The sequence below is a fragment of the Chaetodon trifascialis genome, chromosome 11, assembly GCF_039877785.1.
Source record: "Chaetodon trifascialis isolate fChaTrf1 chromosome 11, fChaTrf1.hap1, whole genome shotgun sequence".
Lineage (NCBI taxonomy): Eukaryota > Metazoa > Chordata > Actinopteri > Chaetodontiformes > Chaetodontidae > Chaetodon > Chaetodon trifascialis.
The window spans coordinates 4732501-4755388 of NC_092066.1; the positions used below are offsets into that span (position 1 = coordinate 4732501).

The 22888-nt window shown below is 45.9% G+C and overlaps 1 protein-coding gene across 1 annotated transcript in view; it reads left to right on the forward strand.

Annotated features, from left to right (window-relative positions):
• lig1 (ligase I, DNA, ATP-dependent) overlaps positions 1–22286 on the forward strand; it is a 43491-nt gene extending 21205 nt beyond the window's left edge. The window contains exons 19-27 of the mRNA XM_070974916.1: positions 3580–3690; positions 5712–5783; positions 7174–7318; positions 8593–8675; positions 9118–9270; positions 14321–14374; positions 17774–17917; positions 19386–19478; positions 22097–22286. Coding sequence (XP_070831017.1) covers positions 3580–3690; positions 5712–5783; positions 7174–7318; positions 8593–8675; positions 9118–9270; positions 14321–14374; positions 17774–17917; positions 19386–19478; positions 22097–22171 — 930 coding nt within the window. The 3' untranslated portion in view covers positions 22172–22286. The remainder of the gene's footprint in view (positions 1–3579; positions 3691–5711; positions 5784–7173; positions 7319–8592; positions 8676–9117; positions 9271–14320; positions 14375–17773; positions 17918–19385; positions 19479–22096) is intronic.
• The last annotated feature ends 602 nt before the right edge of the window (positions 22287–22888 follow it).

Below are 22888 nucleotides of genomic sequence, written 5' to 3' on the forward strand. Positions count from 1 at the left end.
AGGTTCAGGCGCTGACCACGAACAGCAGCGCTCCCGTCTGGAGGCTGGTCGGGGGCTCTTACTCAGCGTTGTTTTCCAATCTCCCTCTATTCTCATTTCCTGTCATCTCCCTGCTGTCATCTTTCTAATAAAGGCATAAAATAGAAATACTGAAGAGAAACCGAACCAAAAGGAGACTTTCATTGTGTCGCAGTAACAGGAAATGCAATGTTTGATTATTAGGACGAGTAAATCTGATAGAATTATGATGACTAATGATAAAATACGATACTATGAACCGTTAGCAGGTTTCTTTTCAGTGCTCATACATGTCTAATCTAACAGTTAAGGTGTTAATGATGCCATTATGAACACTTCGGCAGCCTCATTAACACATAATGATAATACACTCACACGGCCTTGTTCTTCTACTTCTTAGCTAACGCTCATCACTTCTTTTATCTTTCCTCGCCGTCCTGCGGTAAACCAGCTGCTCCGTGTCAGCATGACTTGAACGGTTGCGGTTCCTCACGGCTGTGCAGTGCGAGTAACCCCCCCCCCCCGCTACTGACGAACAGCATTAGGTCATGGCAGCATCCGAAAAAAGTAAACTCGCCTTTCATCTTTGCTCAGCGTTCCTCCTCTCTCACCCTGTATCTCATCACTTCACATCTGCCCTCTCATGTTTTTTCTTTTCGCAGTTTTCTGCTCCCTCTCTCTTTTCAGGACTTTTAAAGCCACATGACTTTTTGTCTGTCGCTCTCACCTTATCGCTCTCTCCGTCTAATCGTCTGGCGTTCCTTTCTTCTTCATTGCTTCTTGATGAAACCTGTTGGGTCCCTCACTACTCGCTGCTCTCCTTTCACCTCTCTTCCTCCTCTCTGCTCACTCTTGTCTTGTTCACTCTTGTCTCCCTCTCTTCCTCTTATCTTTTCTCACCACTTTGAAACAGCCCGTCTGTGATTTTACCTTTTTGGTCCTCCTCTCCTCCTCTCCTCTCACCTCTCATCTCTCTCCCTCTGCACTCCTTACATATTCTCCCTCTTCTGTCTTCATTGCCTGTCGATGCTCCTGCCTGCTTCCTTTTTGCTTCCTCTTCCTCCCCGTCTCCCCTCTCTCCGTCTGTCTTCCACACTCTTTTTCTCCCTCTCTTTTTGAAACCTTTTCTTTTCTCCCATCTTCCTCTTTCTCTCTATGCTCATTAACCAGTTTCTCTTCTCTCTCTTTTTTTTTTCCCCTCCTCTGCAGTTTCTCACCCTTCTTTCTCACTTTTAGCTCTTCCTAAACTGTGAGGTGTGGGTGAAGAAAAAAAAACTGTTGAATTGAGTGAAAAGTTTGGGTGTTTGTGCTTCATTTGCCGTGAGAAAGACGCACCCTTTTTAAATGATGGTGCCATTTAATGTATTTAATTCGAGCTTTGAACAATTTCCTTGCGATTACTTAATATACGACTCTTGATTTGTGACATTTAATTTGCCACGACGGCGCTGTAAAAACAGGCCGCTGCAGCTGTTAGAACGAAGCTTTCACAGTGGAAATCGATTGCAGATCATTAACGCGGCAGACAATTGATGAGCGAAATTGCTTAAATTAAACTTTCCATCCTTAGTCCTGACATTACGTTGATGGCTGTGTGTGGACACACTCTCGGAGACACAATAAATGAACAATGCGAGCGAAACGTCACAGCAGCGCTGCACTGAGGAGATGGTCTGATTAGATTTTACAGCACCTTGCTGCATTATTTTGCATATTAATGAGGGAAAACTAATTTGCCTGAGTCTGCCAGAGTGCCTTAATTCTTCTGATTATGAATTGATATTAATGCATTAACACACTAATATTAATAGGAATACATTAATTGGTAATTAATGTTTTACTTTGCTTAATGACCTTATGAGCAAAGCTGGTTACTTTTGATAAATCTGCCTGTTTACAAACAACCTGTTACCTCTAATGTGTCTTGCTCTTAACTGATTGGCTCTCACTGATCACCTTTCAGATTTCACTCGCTGATCTGCTCTCAATCTGGTTCAAGTGGTACAATTAAAGCGTCCTCGTGGCCCCGAATTAACCAGGATGCAGGAGATTAACATCCCTAAGCTTCACACGGCAGGATTTGGTGGCTCAGATAATTAGCAGCCACTCTGTCTGATCTTGAAAATCAGCGGCGATCGTCAAAATAATCTGCCCATGGATGGTTTATCCCCTGCCTAAACCCAGTCAGTGTGTTTCCTGCGTGGGGAAATGACCAAACAAACCGAAAAGCAAACTACAGAACGTCTCTGGTGGTGAAACATTTGGCACAACGTGGGCGTGCGGCCAAAAGAGGGGGCGAGTTTGACGCTTAGCAGGTAACTGGTTGAGCAGAAGAGACGGTGGCAGCGGACATGTCCGCTCAACAGCCGCGATAAATGTAGTGTGGGAAAGAAATGTTAATGTGTTGACTTCCAAAGCATTTGGCAACAAATTGAGGGCAGCCGTAGGTCCTGAAACAGCCTGAACGTGCCTTCAGTTTAATTGAGTGTATCCATGGCTTTTAAAAGCTCCCAGTTATGTCTCGCACTGAGTTTAAATCTCCAAGTTTCTCAGATTTACTTCAGTGAAGCTTCCACACAATCCTCTGATTGCGAAAGCAGATGGTGCTTACATTAGAGTTGGGTGGTATCCCAATTTTGATACCGTCAAACCTTCCCCACATTTTCCCGGGGTATACGGTATTAATAATAATTAATAATACTGATTAAAAATCACTTTGCAGGGCAGCATAACATGCGCGCAGTTCAGACGGTCAACGCTCACGCTAAGAAGCACCAATCCTAACTTGTAGCAAACCAGAATGACGGGGAGAAACTCAGCTGAAAGCCTCTCCCAAGCATTGCCACCCAAACTAAGCATAATTCATACCCCAAGAAATTATATGCGCATGTAACGAAAACACGAAAATAGCGCACGTCAACGGTACTGAATCTGCTGACTTCACCACTTCAAGCAAACCACAAAAGCCCGCTATCATATGAAAGCAGAGAGTCTGATGATCACGAAGATGTCTGCCTCCTCACTGTGTGACGAAAACTCTGCGAGCCATCAGCCAAAGAGTTGCAGAAAAAAAACTTTGCTAAATCATAAAGTATGTCTTACCTTCGCTGTTTTGTGGTCAAAAGTTATATTCCAGCCCGAAAAAACGCTGCTAATGTCTCCTCATATTACTGTGTTAGTTTGAGATCAACACGAAGGTCCTGCTTGTTTACATAAAGAGGAGGGGGTTTCTAGAGTGGAGGGAGCGCTCTTCATGCAGTAACCTATCTCTGGGGTTACTGCCTTCTGGATCGTCATTGGTGTGACGAGCGCTCACAGAGGACTCTGCTGAGCAGCCCGAAGTCTTATTTTACTGTTTTATTTGCATTTCGTCCTATTATGAGAGCTAAGAACAATAGCAAGCAGAAAAAAGGCTGATAAAGTGTTTTCAACAGAGGAGTTTCTCCGTATGCTTGGACGAGATGCCCAGATGTGCCCAAAAACCCAACCCTCACCTCGACTGAATGTCTTACCTCTTTATTCGTTCATAACTCCCTTTTGGTGTGTCTCTGTCTTCAAAAGGTGAAGAAGGACTCTGTGGTGTCCTGCGTCCTGGACTCGGAGGCGGTGGCCTGGGATCGTGAGAAGAAGCAGATCCAGCCCTTCCAGGTCCTCACCACCCGCAAGAGAAAGGTATGGATGGAGGGAACTCTATTAAAGTGGGAGAAGGATGAATGAAGCGCTTGGGGTGTTGAAAGGGGAGAGAGTAGGAGGTGATGAGGGAAGGAGAGAAAGAACCGAAAAGGTTGAAAATGGAAAACAAGACAGAGATAAAGACCAGCAGGTAGAGGAGAGGTAGATAATAGAGTGAAATGATCCGGCAGTCGGACGGAGGAAGAGCGGACAGAGAGAGGGGGAGATTGATAAGCACGAGATGGAGGAGTCAAATGGATCGAGGAGACGAAGGGGAGTGTGAGATTGCAAATGTCAGGGAGGTGTTTTTTCAGTTTTGATCAGAGTAATGGCCTCTTTCCACGACACCAATCACGTTAGAGTCACAGCTCCCTTCGCCGGGTCTTTGCATGCTCGGTGACCTCTTTGTAAATTAGGAGAAGAGAAATGAGAACATGATGATGAAAATGGCTGAAAATGATTATCTTGATGATTTTTTGCTCGATGCTGTTACTGCCACTGTTTCATGATTATTTGCAATGACGGTTTGATGCACAAACTGATTGTACTGTGCTTCTGGCGTTTTGTATCAACATCTCCACCGTTGAACTACCACGAGCGCTCCTGCTGAAATGAAATGGTTCAGATGAGGAGATGAAACCCGATATGGACTAATTAAACATCATTAACGGGTGGAGGGGAAAGTAACGGGGGATTGAAGGAGAAGAGGGCGAAATCAGGAGAGAAATCTTTCAGTTTACAAGATATATCCGAGGCGTTTCTTGCTCTATTCCTGTTTTAGATTTTGGTGAAGTGTTTTCTTAAAGAATGTTAAAGCAGCATTATGCAAGAGTTGGTCTTTTTTTACACTTTGGCGCCTCTAGTTTCTGAGTTCAATTCACTTGTACCCACTGTTAGAAGTATGAACAGCATTTTTTATGATTACATTACTTACGAACTTCTTATTGCTGCCATTAGAGCTGCCCCCTGCTGGCCAGTAGGAAGAATGCAGGGGGCGGCTCTACAATACAGCTTCTGACAGTTGATGGCAAAGACATTTCTTAAGCTTTGTGGATAAACAGTGTGTTTTGGAAACACTGACGGTGAACAGAGACTCTGGTTGGAAGAAAACTCCACAGGTTGCCTTCAAAAATGTCTTCGCCATCAACTGTAAGAAGCGGGCGTAGCGTCCTGGTCTGAAGAGAGAAGCCAATGTTGGCCAGCAGGGGGCAGCTCTAGTTTCTCAGTTCAATTCACTTGTACCCACTTTTATAAATATGGACAGCACCTTTTATGATTACATTACTTACAATCTTCTTTTTGCTGCCATTAGAGCCGCCCCCTGCTGGCCATTTGGAAGAGTGCAGGTTTAAGGCGCTTCAACATTGGCTTCTCTCTTCAAACCAGGATGCTACGCCGGCTTCTTACAGTTGATGGCAGTTGAAGACATTTTTGAAAGCGACCTGTTGAATTTTCTTCCAACCAGAGTCTCTGTTCACCTCAGTAAAATCACTGGTTTGAAACTATCTGGGAACTAGGAAGGAGGGATATAGTAATGGATAAACGAGCAGCCGGTACAGTTTTCAATATTGTTTGGCACCGTTAAGGAAAAGTCCTGGAATTTTCCATCAGGGCCGCTGTGGAAATGCTGCAATAAGGCAGAGTCGAGACTCAAGAGACTGACAGGATTAAACGAGAGTGGAGTAAACAGAATGAGGTACAAGAGAGGTGAGAGTGGGAGTTAGAGAAGCAGGAGAGGTGAGCGAAGTGAGTCGAGGAGCAGGAAGAGGAGGGAGACAACGAGGAGGTGTGATGCTGTTAAAAGGTAGAGGGGAGACAGCGAGGTAAAGTGGTTAACTTTCAAGATGAATGGGAGAGAAATCAAAGAGCTCTTTGTAACAAGTCCCAAGGTTGGATGTAGCGATTTGTGAATAAGATGCTTCTATTTGCATATTTTTGTCAAGGGAAAAATACTAAAGTCAGTGTCTGTCTGCGCGTGTGTGTCTGTGTGTGTGTGTGTGTGTTGCTTCCCTGTGATGCAGGACGTGGATGCCTCGGAGATCAAAGTCCAAGTGTGTGTGTACGCCTTTGACCTCCTCTATCTCAACGGCGAGGTAAGGCCTGATGTTGATGAGGACAATTTTCCCCTGAGATCTCTCTCATCACTGGTGTGCGTGTGCGTGCGTGCGTGTGTTTAATTTTTGCGAGCTCGCCTCACCGCTGCGATGCCAACAGCGTCCCTGAATGCCAATGATGATGCTACTGGACGCCGTAACTAGATAATGATTGTAATTCTCATTGTAATTCCAGCGGTGTGTCGGAGTGTGTGTGTGTGTGCGCGCGTCTGAGACTTTCTCTGTGTCGGTGTGTGTGAGAGAGCGAGCCGGTACCTTGCGGAGGCTGTCAGACTCGGTGTGTGTTGTGGGCGGTAATTGTGAGAGAGTGTGGGTTTGAGAGTGTGTGCGATTGCATCCAAATAAAACACAATTTTAAAGCTAATTTCCTAAAAGTCAGCCAAAGAAAATGTAAATCAGCGTATGTGTGCATTAGTCAAGTTTTCACAAGTGGATGGAAACAAAATTTCAGAATTAAAAGAGCACCACTGACTCATAACTTGTGCCATTTCTTTGCTGCTTCCCACCAGCATTTATGTAAATGTTATGAATTCATTTGTCTCTGTCTGCACAAACTTACTCAATTCAGTCATTTCTTTACTTTTAATTGATTGTGTCTCTGTTGCGTTTCGACAGCACAGTTCCCTGTGCGCTGCAGTCCTGTCACGGCTAACTCTATTGTTGGCCTGGGTCGCGCTCTTCACCCCCCCACCCCTTTAAGAACCCTCCGTGCCTTCACCCAGCCAACCATTCGGGGCTGCTAGCAGGACTATAGCTACCACTGGGGACACCAAGGTCATGTCCTTGGTGCTATTTTGGGCATCTGGTGGGTTTAAAGTCCAGAGGAGTAAACATGGTCCAGTTCAGCACATATTAAATATGACCCTGTTGAAGGCTGAGACTGTCCTCGCGTTACAAATTAAGAAAGAGGAAGAGGAGCAGGCCCTGAAGACGTCATTATTAATGGGAAAAAGCTGTATCTGTCGACGCTCAGTGCTAATGGGTCGTTGTTTTTCCCGTTTCTGCCATGCGTTCGACTCGTTTAGTGACATTTAAGCACATTTGTAGCCGTTTCATTCACAAATTAAAATGCCCCGAAACTACAATAGGTAACGTGCTTATAGTGACTGTGCAGCCAGTACTGTGTGTGTTCTGCTGATTTGAGACTGTACAGCGCGTGTGTGTGGGTGTGTGTATGTGTGTCCAAAGCCTTCGTGACTGTGAGTATACTCTGAGTCTGTGTGTTTGTGTGTGTGTGGGTAGCCAGTTGAGATGGTATTTCATCCTTGTCACTGCAGGGCTCCAAGCTATGGAGAGGAAATGGTTGTAATGATACACAATTGTGCGATTTGTGATGATTGTGTGTTTTCGTGTGTGTGTGTTTGTGTAGTCCCTGGTGCGACAGCCGTTGTGTTGGCGTCGGGCTCTGCTGAAAGAAAGCTTCTCAGAGGTGGAGGGAGAGTTTGTGTTCGCCCGATCCATCGACTCTGACAACACCGACACCATCGCCGAGTTCCTGGAGCAGTCTGTCCGAGGTGTGTGCGCGTTCGTGTCTCTGCGTGTGAGACACGGAGACAGACCTTCTTACTTGTTTCACCCTAACTGTGCGCTTGTGTCCCTGTGCGTCTTCTGTGTGTGGGTGTGTTGCGTGTGTGTTTCATTTCATTTGTGCCCTTTCCTGCTGCCTTCATGTGTAAATTGTGTGAAGTGTGTGTGTAGTAGTTGTGTACTTGTTTCCCTGCCTGCTGTCTTTGTGTTGGTTATATTGATGTGTGTTTGCCTCTGAGTGTGCGCGCACACACAGATCCTGTGAGTTGTGTAATTGAGTATCGTCGTGGGTGTGTGGGTGTCTGTGTCTGTGTGTGTGTGTGAGAGAGCTACAGGCTTGTGTCCTTGTCTACTCTCTCTCTTTGTGTCCTGAGATGTGTGTGTGTGTGTGTGTGTGTGTGTGTGTGTGTGTGTGTGTGTGTGTGTGTGTGTGTGTGTCTCAGAAGGAGACCGAGACCTTCCATGTATCTGATAAGATAATCTGTTCATTTCCTTTCTGCACGACCAGAATCGTGTTTTGGTGTATTAATGTGTGTGTGTGTGTGTGTCTGTGCGTGTGTCTGTGTGTGTCTGTGTGTGTGTGTGTGCCATGTATTCCTTACATTGTGGGGACATAAGTCTGTTGACATTGTCATAATGTGCCGGCTCGCCTTTATTATTATTATTATTATTATTATTATTATTATTATTATTATTACATTTATTTAACCAGGAAGTCCCAGTGAGATTCAAAATCTCTTTTACAGGAGAGACCTGGCTAAGGTAGCATATTAAACAAACACACAAACAAACAAACAAACAAACAAAAAACAGAATATTCCTCAATAAAACAACAAGAACAACTATTAAAACATAGTGGACCTCTCAAGAAAAACAAGCACGTCTGCGTCACCACATTCTTTATGATGCCCTTAAATTTATGAATTGATATGAGTGTGGGGACAAAATGCAGGTCCTCATAATGAGCATCAGTACATTTTAGGAGGAAGACTGGGGTGAAGGTTAGGCTGAGGCAGGTAGTCTTTTGGTTCGTGTGAGTCTCAGGAAATGAATGGAAGTCTGTGTGATGTCCCCATAAATTATGCATACATGACTCTCTCTCTCTCTGTGTGTGTGTGTGTGTGTGTGTGTGTGTGTGTGTGTGTGTGTGTGTGTGTGTGTGTGTGTGTGTGTGTGTGTGTGTGTGTGTGTGTGTGTGTGTGTGTGTGTGTGTGTGTGTGTGTGTGTGTGTGTGTGTGTGTGTGTGTGTGTGTGTGTGTAGACTCCTGTGAGGGCCTCATGGTGAAGACTCTGGAGAAGGATGCCACCTATGAAATTGCCAAGCGCTCTCATAACTGGCTCAAGGTGTGTGTGACACAACAGTAACTCACACACACACACACACACACACACACACACATCTCGCATGCGCTGTTCATAAACGCGGGCACACACTGACCCCAATGTGTGTGTGTGTTACACAGCTGGAAAAGCTGTTCTCGCCTTTATTTTCTTCTCTGTGTGTGTGAGGCAGTTCACTTTTTTTGGATGTTTAGTTCAAAACACAAATAATCAAATCTGTCAAATGAAAAAACAAAGCAGCTTCTCTTGCAGACTTTGATCATCTGACAGTTGGCGTCGCTAATAAATGACATTTAACTGTTCCCTCTGGCGTTTCGTTCACGTAAAGAAGGTCGTTACCTTTTCACACAACTGATTCCATTTTGTTAATCGTGCCGTAATGTGTTGTTACATCCTTAACGAGTCGCTCAGCCGTGTCTCCCTCGTGCTGTTGTCCTCCGCTCAGCTCAAGAAGGACTACCTGGAGGGGGTGGGCGACACGGTGGACCTGTGTGTGATTGGCGCCTACCTGGGAAAAGGCAAGAGGACGGGCACCTATGGAGGCTTCCTGCTGGCCTGCTACGACGAGGATAACGAGGAGTTCCAGTCCGTCTGCAAGGTGTGTGTGTGTGCAGTGCGTATTACATAAACATACGTCCAACACACGGTTTGAGCTTATTGTTGGTTTCACTGATGAAATATTTCCTATTTTTTAATGACTGTAGCAGAAGAAATGTCCTTGATTGTGAAGCAAAATCGAGGTTTGCAACTTTAATCGTTCCTTCGTTCAGTTTGTTTGCAGAATTCACCTAATCGTCTCCTAAATGATACACACACACACACACACACACACACACACACACACACACACACACACACACACACCAAACCCTGACTGAAGAATAACACTTCATCAGCATAGGGTGTTATTTGTTCTCCAAGTGTTGCTGAGTTTCGATGTCTTCAGGCTTCTTTCTGTCGCCGTAGCTGTGGAAGAAGGTGTTGTTAGTTGTTGTTAGTGATTTGTAAAGCTTCACGTTCACCAACGTGCCGTTAATGAACAACCGAATGTCAGCAGGAGAAGAGGGCGCATATGAATGTGTTGAACAGCAGGGTTTGACTGGAGGTGAACAGGCCAAGGCCACCTATGAAAGTTTTAATTTTTTCAAAATTTTCCGTTTTCATTTTTCTTAAATCCATCCATCTATCCAATTTCTATGCCGCTTATCCCTTTCGGGGTCGCGGGGGGGGAGGGGCTGGAGCCGGGGCGGGAGGCGGGGTACCCCCCGGACTGGTCGCCAGCCGATCGCAGGGCATTTTTCTTGAATCCTTTTTCTTTTTTATTTCAGGACGATCTGTGATCAGAACGAGTGTCTAAACATGCGTTGGGTGAAAACATCTTAACGATTCAGTGAGAGAATGTTTGTTACTCTCATGTCCTCAGCGCTTCTCCTCCTTGTTTGATGTCGCTTTTTAATTTTTCCCAACAACTCATCCGATCAACCAGCCCGTGTCCACCTGCTGATGTGGTTTGACCTCTGAGAGTTCGTTGAAGCGATCAGCTCCTGTTCTCGCACAGCTCCGGGGGTCTGACTCCCAAACGAAACCCCTACAGATCTGATTTTTCTGCCCTCGACATGTCGGTGCGTCAGCGTTTTCAGGCGGCAGTCGAGTCCTGAAGTTCACAATGTTAGTCTGTCATTTGCCCTCTGGCAGTGTGTGTACTCAACATTTAAGGCGAGACTGATAAAAACGTGTTTTGTTCACGAGCGTGAACAGTTTTCAGCGGGAAGCCGCCATGTTTTAACAAAGCGCTTTGTTTATCGGCTCCTTTCGTCGTTCTGAATGTTGAAGCTATTTCAGTTCACATCTGTTTAGAGTGTGTGCGTGCTGTGGGGTGTTTTCACATTTCTACTGAGTGTGTTTTGGGTGTGTGTGGTTGCTCAGCGTGCGTGCGTGCGTGCGTGCGTGCGTGCGTGCGTGCGTGCGTGCGTGTGTGTGTGCTTTTGAACTGTCACTTTTCTCCTCAAAGCCGAGTTGGAGGGAAATCTTTACTTGTCTACAAGTGTGTGTGGAGGCGTGACCGGGTGCATCTTAGGATAAGTGGTAAGCATGTATTGGAGCATGCGTGACCACTTGTGTGCATTTATGTCTGTGTGTGTGTGTGTTTGTGTGTCTCTGAGATAACGCAAGCGTGAACAAGCTGCAGTATGACTTCACCACAGAGCATAAATTCTGTCTCTTCTTCATCCTGTGAAAACCTTCCATCTCCATTTTTTTCCCCTCTGTAACTTTTATGTCTTTATCCATGGAAAAGGGATTTAGCGAGCGCGCACACACACACACTCACACACTTTTTCCAGCGTGCTTCACTTTCATACGCTTACACGCATTCACACCTGGGAGCTCGTTGGTACAACCACAGCGTTCTGCTGTTGGCTACTGAGCGGCTCCACCGTTAAAGCGCCCGTTTTATTCCGGCATTAACTTTTTCAGATGGCGCTCGTGGTTTTTTTTCCCCTGTTCTCACGATCTGGTCTATAAATAAAATCTCATTGGAGAATGTTTTCACACTCGAGATGACTACCCCGGATAAGCGAGGTGAGGACGACTGCCGCGTTTGAACTGCAGGAGAGAAGACGCCACTTGTTGTGTAAAATGTCAGATGAAGAGCTCCTGCCTGTTGTCTTCTATTGATTTTCATATTAATCTTCCTTTGCTCAGATCGCTGCCAGCTCCAGTGTTTGGGAGTGCTTCAGTTTTTAGTTTTTACATTGTTGTGTTTTTTTTAAGCTGGCCTGTTAAAATGAAGGCTGACTGAGCTGCAGAATGGATGGTTTCGGTCACAGCTGTCAGTCGCTGTGACCCGGTGCAGCCAATCATACGGCCTTTTATTTACTCTGTCCTTCACACTCTGAGTTCAGATCTCTGCGACGTTAAAGCCCAGTCCAGACGCACTGAGGTACCTTTTAAAACATGGCTTGTCCCGTGCGTTTGGGCCTTTAGTCCACACACAGACTCTGTTGTGTTGTAACGACAGATTGGGTGCCGTCATGTCCTCTGTTTAACGACAGATTGTGCGTGCCGACGTCTCCTTGTGCAATGGCAGACTTGGCCAAAGTGGTGCTGGTGCTAACCGTGCTAACAGCACTGTTTGTGTGTTCCCACATTAATGTACAGTTACCCTTTGCAAAGGCCTGCTCACACCTCCAGTTGCAGGTCGCCTAACAGTGATGCCTTTTGATTGGCCATCATGGTTTGAGGGTTCGGGGTCTATCACCATCTGTTGGTGTGGCGTGCTTTGACAGCGCTTATTGTGTTTTTGAGAGTTTTCTTAAAATAGTGCTTGTGTGGCTCAGAGTTTGTTTGGAGTCTCCAAATTTCCGCTCCGGCATTCCCGTCTGATCTCCGCCGTGTGTGGAAAACTTGGCTGTTCCACCTTGTTCTTACAGTCGTGTTGGTGCAGTGCCTCCCCCACGCTCAGCAGCTGAAGCGATAGTCAGAAAGTACACAGAGACGAGAGCCAAAATCTGGGTAACTTCACAATGAAGTGGTGGACCGGCACGTTTTGGTGACCCTCTGTGTGAAACCACAGTGTGGGTATTACTGGTATCCTTTACAAACACACGGCACCGTAAATGTAATGTCCTGCTTAATATTTCTACTATATTTCTACATTCATCTGCAGTATTGTTACCTCAGAAACCAGTTTTATTTGTACACATGATCAGCTGATAAAAGATGCATTATTATGGGATATAATCAGCTCGACCTGGGCAGCCTTAAAATGCTTCTTATATGTTAATGATTCAGTCGTAGCAGTCCAGTAATGGACCTTTTTACACTCTGATTGGATCCATTTTACATAATTAGTACCTTGACTGATACTTTTGGCTCTGCGCTGCCTTTTCTCTTTTAATGGAGCATTATTTTATGGTGGTATCGCAGCTTTTTCTTAAAAGAAATCTGGGGACGTCTTCCAGCGCTGGCTGACACTCAGCGCTGAGTGAGTGCCGCTGACACTGTCACCAAAGCCAAAGACTTGACAGAGCCGAGAGATTATGTGTTTTTGAATGAATGTGTTGATGACGTGCATCATTCAGACGCAGTTCTACATCACAGACGTCGCTTCCACAACATGAAAATATTAGGAACTGTTGATTTGAGTCATTAAAGAAGAAGAAATCTCTCCAGATAACGTTAGTCTTTATAATAAAAGCTGTCTGCGGCACGTCTCTGCTGTCTGGTGGCTTCGGATGTGTATCATGTGACTGCAGCGTCAGCAGTTCCTGTGCTGCTTGTCATCTGTCTTTTTTCTCTCCCTCTCTTCAATGTGAACCATTAAACAGAGACAAAAAAAGAAAAAACTGTCCTTGACATAAACTTCAGGAACCTTCAGTCTGAGAAGCTCCTTTGTAGCTGAAAGCAGAATTTAACCCTATTTCCATTTCCCAAATGTAATCCCAACTATACGTCCTGCTGAAATGTCCTTGAGTGAGACACAGGTCCTCAGCAGATCCAGGAGCAGTCCACTCAGACACACTTCACATTAGAGGTCTTAACAGGTCCAGAAATGTGGTCCCCGAAACCGGAAATGGACTTCCTGGTCCTGAACCGGACCTGTTTATAAGCTGTGTCTTACCGAGTCAGTGTCTTTCTCCCCCGTGACGCAGAATCCGTCCTCCTTGCCATCAAAGTTGGTACAAGACATCCAGGTTTTCTGTTATTGCTGTCATCACGGACGACAAACACAACTCTACAATCAGCTTTGTAGTTTTGTTGCATCCAGCGTGATAAGATATCTGTGACCGTTTGCTGTTTTGAACTACGATAACGCTCGTTTGAGACCACGGCTGCTAACGCTAACATAGCATAACATGTTCTTTCTGCACACACAGAGCACTTCTATCATGATAGGGGCTCACAAACAGACCCAGGACTAGTGGTAATAAACTGACCAACTGCATTAAAGGTGGATCCAAACCTGCACAGGTCCTGGGTCCGGTCTCGGCTCGTTGGGATCCAGTCCAGGCCTCTAGCTCTCACAGGCTCCTCCATAAGAGGAATGCTAATGAAATGGAAAAGACAGCGAGGTTGCAGTCATAACGTCTGCATGGCTCAGGGGTCTGACTGTGTCATTCAGTAAAACAAACCAGGTTGTTTCCTATTTGGCCTTTTCATATTTGCCTCTTCTTCAGGATGCTCCACAGTGGGCTGGGTGCAGGACTTGGCCCGGCCCGACAGATAAAGCTGAATCCATAAAGGCGCTGCAGTTGAATGAAACCCCCTGAAACCATCTTGTGTTGACTGCAGGCTCTGGAAGCACAAAGCTGCTGGTGGACACCTGCAGGATACACCTTTTAGAGCACACCTGTGAGCTGGAAATGCTGTATTTGCATGACACAGCGGCCTTTTTTCTTCCCCCCTCTGTGCACCTCAGCCCGCGAGATGATTCTCGCGTCTCGGCGGGCTCGAGCCTTTTGAGAGGTGACACGACGCTCGAGGCGAAGCAGGCAGACAAGGTGCTCGTGGCGTAGGTGAGGGAGGTTCGCTCGCTGTTCTGTGTTCTGCCACTCGCTGCCAAATGTCTGCTGTCTCACCGTGAGGGAATATGCGTGCGTGCACATCCGAGCGCGTGTGTCTTTCTTATCTCCTTTCGTCTCTTGCAGATCGGGACAGGCTTCAAGGATGAAGATCTGGAGCAGCATTACAAGTTCTTAAAGGTAAAGTGGCACGCCGTGGCTGTCGCACTCACTCGCTCAGTAAAAACCACAACTTCAACACCTGTTTCTCACACTGATGCCTTCAGTTTTTTAAAGCGCTCTGCAGCCACACGTAAGAGTCACTGAGGACTTTCATTCCACAGATAATCGTTCCCTCCTTTCATTCTTCACTCAGTCTTTCTTAAATTGAGATGTTCAGACCAAAATGAGACGGCCGGTTTGTAAATATACTGAAAAATGCGACTCAAATGCTGCAACTATTTTGTAATTGACACCTCCAGGTACCTTTTTAAGTTGCCCGAATGAGAGAAATTAAGCTCAGGGATTAAAGGACCCCCTCCACCCCCACCCCCACCCCCACCCCCACAGGCTGGTCCACATAGCGTCTGCTAAAATCAAAACATGTGCGTTTCCCCTTCTTGGACAGAGATCACAAACTACTTTTCCACCAATACAAAATCTGCATTTGGAGCAACGGTGCAGGCGCGCCGCGACGTCGGGTAATGAATTGCTTTTTTTCAATTTCCGTTTGAAGAGGTTCGTTCCAGAGCAGCAGAGCAGCAGCATTTGAAGAAATTGACAACTGCTCTCTGAATATGATAGCTGTTGTGAGAGTCACAATTCATTTGAGCACTCTGTCGACTTTATTGGCTAAATTTAGAGCCGCTTTCGCCGAAATAAGAGCAGAGGAGAGGCTCTTAAAAAGAAAAACAGCGGCGTGTTCAGGAAAGTGACTAATTGCGTGATCACATGAGCAAACCTGGAGCACTCTGCAGCGCTCTGGAGTCAGATAACCTTAAAGTAATATTTTAAAGGTTAAGGGTTTGGACTCCGTGGTGCAAACTGCTGCACGCTGCAGAATCGCAGTGAAACAGTGATTGAGAAGGCGGTGTAACCTTTTTTTTTTCCCTCCCCCAGACCAATACAGCTTGTAGTGTAGTGCTTTGTAATGAAACCCTCCATCTGAAAGTGATGGATGGCGAATTAAGGCGAGCTGCTGGTGCGGCCGTGTTGCTGCAGGCCGGAGGAGCTCCAGACGTGGAGACAATTGGCTGTGTTCACACTCTTCTGGGTGGCGAGGTGCTGTGCTGCAGCGAGGGACACGCAGACCCCCCCCCCCCCCGCCCCTTTTTTTTCTGTTCTGTTGCTTGAACCTTCTTAATTCTCAATGTGCAGAGCTCACAGCGAGCGAGGCTGCAACTGTACAAGAGCTGAAACAATTAGACGATTAATCATTTCGCTGATAGACGGAAATGAATCAGCGGCTGTTCAGTAAAATTGCCAAATTTTCACTGGCAGCTGCCTCTCACACGTCAATATTTTATAGTTTTTCATTTAGCGTGACTGCAACCCTGATTACAGAAAAGCTGGGGTGCTTCGTAAACGTAAATAAAACACTTTTTTGGGAATGTTCTTGGATTTTCTTTAACGTCGATCAGATTAACCGAGCAACTTGAAGGCATCACCGTGTGGCTCTGCGATACTGACTGAACAATCAATCAAGAAAGCTCCAGTTTATGAGAACTTGGCTCGTATTTCTGCGTTTTTTTTTGTCATTTTCTGATGGTTATTGTCACGTGGCGCTTGCCAGGTAAAATCTGAAAGCCACACAGCAAGAACCACGAGGAAGACTTTCTTTATTCAGAGGAAAAACAAAGATAGAGTGAGCCCAAAATATCAATAATACACAACTACAGCAAGCGCAGTCGATCAAAGCTAAACAGGAAGTCAGTCTGTTAGCTGGAGGTGTTCACCGCGGACAGTTTGGGTCATTACTTCCTTCATTTTCTCGTTCACTTAAATTTGGCTAACCTTGGGCTTTGTTTGATGCCTTTCTGTCCTCGTTTGTTGCCCCGTCGCACGTCTTTTTATTGTTTTCCAATATCTGACGGCCCAAATTACTGAAAACACTATAAATTCTCAAGTGGCGGCCTTGATGAAGTAAGGACTGCGTACATTTACCTCGTCCATCAGTTCAGCAACCGTCATTTCACGCTCGCCGCTCTGAAGACACTTTTCATTCACTGATCATGTCCTTTTCAAGTGCCATTTAATATAAACTCAGCACTTCCTGCGCAGATGTTTCATGTTTAAACTTCATCAGGAACGAGAGAGATTAAACCCTTTGAGCTGCTGAACAAAAGCTCTCATGGGAGAATATGTGCACGGTCGTATGAAACTGGAGTTTAGCTTCTAACAGCCAGGAGACGTTCTGCAGTGACCACTGAGAGGCTGCCGCTGCTGCAGGTTTGCCTTTTGTCTTCTTGTTTAGTGGGAAAACTGGAGGTTTTCTAACATCAAACTTCACAGCTCGCCTTTTTTGTTGCACACTCTGCAAAAAACTGTGCTTCTCCCAGCAATAAGTCCTGATTATTCATTACTCTTTAAAGAAGTCTCCTTCACATTATGCCCTCAAGACGGACGCAGAGCCCGCCGTGACACAAACAGCTGCACCTAAGCCAAAAGGCTCATCCACGTTTTATGTTGTTTCCACAAGAGCGGAGATTTAATGTGGGTCAGCGGCGTCTCGCTGACGCCTGACCTGTCAAATAAAGTGCGAAGGTGCACCGCTAACTCATGTTTATCAGCAGAGGTGTTTTATAAGACTCTCCACGCCCACCGGCTCGCTCATTGTAATTCACTCTGTAGCAGAGTGTCACTTGAATGCCTACAGTATAAATAATGTGTGCAAGAAAACCAGCAGCAGTGCCGCTGGAGCCTCCTTTTTCCCAGCATTACTTAACTATGACCCAGTTCTGTGGACACTGCAGCAGCCTGGTTAACATCACGCCGTTTCACAGCCGCACTCGCCGAAGCGCTTCTTTTACGGCAAAACGAGAGGGGTGTCATTATGAGGATGTGCGACGCCGACAGAATGACGACTCGTGTCAGAGTTAAAAAGACACTATTAAATATTTTTGAAGTTGACAGTCCTCTCAGTTTGCCTACCGAACAGGAACAGGTGGATTTTTTTATTGTAATCTTAAAAGGCTGATATGGGCTAACAAAAGCGTTCATATGAAGGTGTTTCTGATGAAATCTTTCAGACAGGTGCATCATCACTCACCCTCACGCCGCCCTTCATGTAGGCAGGGATCATTTGAATATGAGGGTTGGAGCTCTGTGCAGTCTCTTGGGAGGTGGTTGTGAGGCGGCGGCAGGACTCAGCAGGCCAAGCAAAGCCACTCCGTCACTGTCTCTTTATCAGGCTCGCTCTGAATGCACTGACCTATTTTTTACATGGTTCTTGTCTGTCCACAGACGATACTGCGTGCTCGGATCCCAGCGCCACTTTTCTCTTTCCTATCGTCTTAAATTGAATATCTTGGAGCCTTTTTGCAGCACAAATATTTGATGTATTTCAGACTGAAAATGCTCATGATCTGTTGTCTTCTCCAGGAGCACATTCTGCCCAAGCCCCGCGCCTACTACCGCGTCGACCAATCAGCAGAGCCCGACGTGTGGCTGGACGCCGTGCAGGTTTGGGAGGTGAAGTGCGCCGACCTGTCGCTGTCGCCCGTCTACAAGGCTGCCATGGGAATGGTCAGTTCAGCATGTTAATCCCCCCCCTCATGTTTCCACTGATAAATTCAGCCTGTTCTGGTCTGCTGCCTGCAGTGAAAAGTCACAATTAGCGCCTCTTAATTGAGTTATTAAAAACGCTGTAAAAGATGCTGGATTTAATGGAACAGATACTTGTTTATTACCCGTGCTTTGTGCGCGCTGGCCTCAGTCCCACAGTGCGCATAAAGTGTTTGCCGTAACATTTAACAGAATAAAACTCACATTTTAACCACAGTTGAAATAAAATGGCACCCAGATGAACGGGTTGTGTCCGTCTGCAAACATTTATAGGAGGCGAGACGAGAGAGTTTTGCATGTTTTTGCTGCATCTGCTGCTAAAAGTCTGAGTTTAAAGGTTTGAAGACGTGTTTCTTTTCATTGTCAATAAACCTGAAATTGTACAACTTTACTTTTAAACACTTAAAAACTTGAGTGCTGGATGAGTTGTTGTAAACAAATGAGACCCTCGCTAAGAGGATTAGCATTATCTACACTTTTCATGATCTACACAAGCCGTAAAGTCATTTGTCAGATTACATTGCAGCTTTAAACATCGTGTAGCTGCAGCTTTTTCTTTTAACGCTCGCTGGAAACAAAGGTTTGGGGGCAGAACAGGAATTACTTGAGAGGGTGTTTGGTAAATATTCAGCAGTGCCACTGGTGTGAGACGTTCGCTGCCAGTCATCTCCGATTTCTCAGGGTGTTTCGTAACTGTACCAAAAAATTAATCTCAGTTTATCAGTGATGTCGGGCTGCTGAAGTCTGGTTTGTCCTCTTCTTCTTCTTATGGGCAGAGACCGATGAAGAGCTGCTCATGCTGTTTGTTCATGTTTTATGTGCTGACCCTGTGAAGGCTGAGAGGTCAGTGATGGTTTCACTGCTGGAAAAGTTACTTGTGAACGTTTGTTGTTGCTCCTCATTAACATTCATCAGTTTGGTGTTGTTCACGAGGCCGCTGGGAGCCCGCGGTCGCTGCCAGTTTCACCTGAAGCTTTCGCCGACCGGTGCGCTTATTGTTCTGTCGAGAGCCGTCACGTTTGACAAGTTCAGGATTTTAATGAGATGCGTTTTGTAACTGAATTTGTCTGCATGCCTGAAATCCGCCAAAAAAAGCTCCAACGCAATTATTCACATCCAGCGTTCGGTTCTCAAACAGCCCCAGAAATGAAATGAAAATGAAAAGAAAATGTGCAACGCGTCCGTGTTTGAAAGCAATGAGAGAATCTGAGAGGACAAAGCGCCGCTTTTGTCCTGCAAAAGGGTTTAAAAAATCTGCTTTTTTAATCATTCAGTCTTTGATTTTTTTTAAAAAACCTTGATCTAATGGGAGTTTTATTAGCTTAAAACATTTATTCAACACATGAAGGAGTTCAGGGCAGAACAAGCAGCAAAGGCCAAACGCTCACGCATCAACGGCGGCGCGCTGACTGATTCTGTCCGTCCTCAGGTGGATCCAGAAAAGGGCATTTCTCTGAGGTTCCCCCGCTTCCTTCGGATCAGAGACGACAAGAAGCCCGAGGACGCCACGACCGGAGCTCAGGTACGTCACATCACCTGCGCTCAGGCTGTGAAATCAGCGGAGCAGTGAGGCGCAGAATAATGTCAGATACGCGTTTTAAGCATCAGTTACTGCCTGTGGAGGCCCGGGAGGTCACACAAGGTCATAATGACTGTAAGGCAGTGAGGATTCAGCCATGTGTTTGTTCTGCCATGTTACTTAAAATGTCATATCGAGAAGCTGCATCCTCATCATCATCATCATCATCATCATCATCATCACGGTCACTTCACAGGAGCTGTGAAAAATCAAGGGTGAAGAGCGCTGCAAGGACGACGTCCTGTTAGACTGCCGTCAGTGTGTGTGTGTGTGTGTGTGTGTGTGCAGTGCAGTGCAGTGTGTTGTACAGTAGAGAGATGCTGGTCAGCTTTACCTTCACCTGAAAACACACACACACACACACACACACACACACACACACACACACACACACACACTCGACCATCCAACAACAGCCTGTGATTGTCTTTAAAATAATCTTTTATGACTGATTTTTGCTCTGTGTCCACACGGTCGCAGTGCCCAGATGTTTTCACAAAGACGTGAATGAAATCTTTAAGATGATTTTATTTATTCTGAGAAGATGTTTGCTTCCTTCTCTCTGACCTCTCTCATTTCTTATGATTAAACCTAACCAGCGTTACGAGTCGATGCACACTTTACTGTTATTGTACGTGATGTGGAGCACCTCATGCACACTTAGCTGACCTCTCAAATAATGAGAATACAACTGAAACAACCACAGTTCTTATCGATCAGTCTACACGTTAAATTGTGAAATTGGTCCATAAAACATCAAAAAATGGTCAAAAATATCTTCTTCTTTTTTTAAAGCCCAATGTGACATCTTCAGACTACTTGGTTCGTCCGACCAACGGCAAAAAAAGATCTGTAACAAATAAAACATTATCAGACATTATCAATACTTACCCATGAATTTTAGATTGATCGACTGGTTAAAGGTTCATTAAACGTTTTGGCTCTAAAATACAAATTCACCTTCCTTCGATCTGACACAACAATTATGTTCAGAATCAGTTAATCTGCCAGTTGTGTTCTTGTCTAACTGATTGTAGTTGAAGGTGAAATATCCAGTGTGCTTTAATACTCAGTGTACGATGGATCACATGGAACAAAAAGCAGCAGATTCTTCCAGTTGAGGCGAGTGTTTGCCACTTTCGCTTGATACGATTAAGATTCAGCTGGAATCTGACGTTTTTAATCTTTAATACTGAGAAATAATTCAGTCTGGAAACACAAACTAGCAGAAATCTGTAAATTCTGGACTCAGTTGACTATTGTTAATGTTCTGTACTGAATCACGCTGGGGCGGCACGGTGGGGCAGCAGGTAGTGTGCATGCCCCACAGCAAGAAGGTCACCGGTTCGATCCCTGGGTCGGGCGGGGCCTTTCTGTGTGAAGCTTGCGTGTTCTTCCCGTGCATGTGTGGGTTCTCTCCGGGCGCTCCGGCTTCCTCCCACAGACCAAAAACCTGCTCATTAGGTTAATCTGTGACTCTAAATTGTCCTTTAGACAATTGTCCTTCTAAATTGTCCGGTGGTCTGTCTGTGTATGTTGCCCTGCGATCGGTTCAGGGTGTACCCCGCCTCACGCCCAATGACAGCTGGGATAGGCTCCAGCCCCCCCGCAACTCTGAAAAGGGATAGTCGGGTATAGACAATGGATGGATGGATGATCACGCTGACGGCTGGACTGACTCAGTGAACCACCGTCCAGATAAAAAGTTTACCCTTTGCTCGTGAACGTGCTCGCCGTCCACCACACGCTCCCAGCCTGCACTTTGATTCTGGACTAAAACTTTTAAGACGCTTGTCTGGCTGTACAAGCTCTGACTGACAACCAGATCCAAGCTCAGCATCGCTGAGAGTCTACACCGACTTTTCTGAGGCCAGAATCACGTCTCTAATGTGAGTTTTCACTGACTTGAATTAGCAGCCGTTTTGTAACTGTGGAGTGTAGAATTGTGCTCAGCTGGAAGTCAGTTTGGAACATCGGCTGCATTTAGATGATACTTCTGCCAGTTATTATCTGCGAGGACACACACACAACACGAGGCCTCGCTGTCTGTGATCCTGCAGGCAAATTAAATAAAACCCGACATCATTTAAGTCGGGGGGGTGGAGAAAACCTGGAACCTGAACCGGCTGCACCCAGTCAGTTCCGGGCTGAGCATCAAAGTTGATCCCATGAAGGAGGAAAAACGCGTCGTTCCGTTGTTTTCCTCCTCGCTGTGCCGCCCTGCTGGACCGGTACTGATGCTGTTGATTGTGGGTGGGCGTGCTGTTTGCACATTATTCATTGTCCCGCCTTCCAAACCCTGATGAGCTCAAGTGAACACAACCTCTGTCTCCCAGTCAGCAGCTGGGAGCCGCCGACTTCAAAGCCCGGGATATGAATAATCAAACTGTTATTTTTAGCTTTTCCTCTTCATGTTTCTGACCCGACTTCATGATCTTCTCCCTTCCCTCCCTCCCGCCTTCTCTCTTTCATGCATGCTCTCTCATGCGAGCCCTCTCACCTCCCTCTTCCTCTCTCAATATTTCTCTTCCTCTCCGTCTCTGTCCATCTCCTCTCTGCAGATCGCCGATTTGTACAAGAAGCAGCAGCAGATTCAGAATCAGGGGGAGCGAGCCGACCCGGAGGACTACTACTGATCGTCTGCAGAGGGAGGAGCAGAGAATGACGAATAATGCCAATTTAAAAAAAAATAATTGTAAATAGCTTCTTTCTGTTTGTAATGTTGAATGAAAATAAAGGCTCTCGCCAGTTTTAAGCATCCTGTCATTTGTGTTATCGATTTATCGACCCTGCTCCTTTTCGGACTCTGAAGTGCCTCGCAGAGGCAAAATTGCATAAACATCTCGCTGAATACGGAGCACAAAAATTCCAAACCCCCAAATCGACTCAGCAGTTACAGCATAGACCTGCTGGTAATAGATCCCTATCAAAAATTCACTGTGCAAAACCACCCGGCAAAACATGAAATGTATGGGAGGCATACCAATACTTTCAGCTGGCCTGATTTGTGCTCCAGCGCTCGACAAGGCGCCCCAAAGTGCATTCAGCATGTGCCGTAATAAGAGGACAAGCCAAGGAGACTGCCGGCTGCCTGAAACGTTATTAGAAGCAAAAAAAGACGTGGGAGCTGACAGTTGCTCAAACAGCGGGACAAAAGAGAAGCACTCACAGCTTGCGTTAGATGATGGAAATCCACTAACTGTCCAGCCTGAATCAATCAGAGACTGTTGGAGATGTGTGGAAGGGGGTCAGCTTGAGAGCCAAGGACGGGTGGTTATTACGCGAGGAAGCAAAGAGGATTTTGAGAGTTTCCTGCGCGGTGACACCGTGTGAGAGGATGTGAGTGTGCTTGC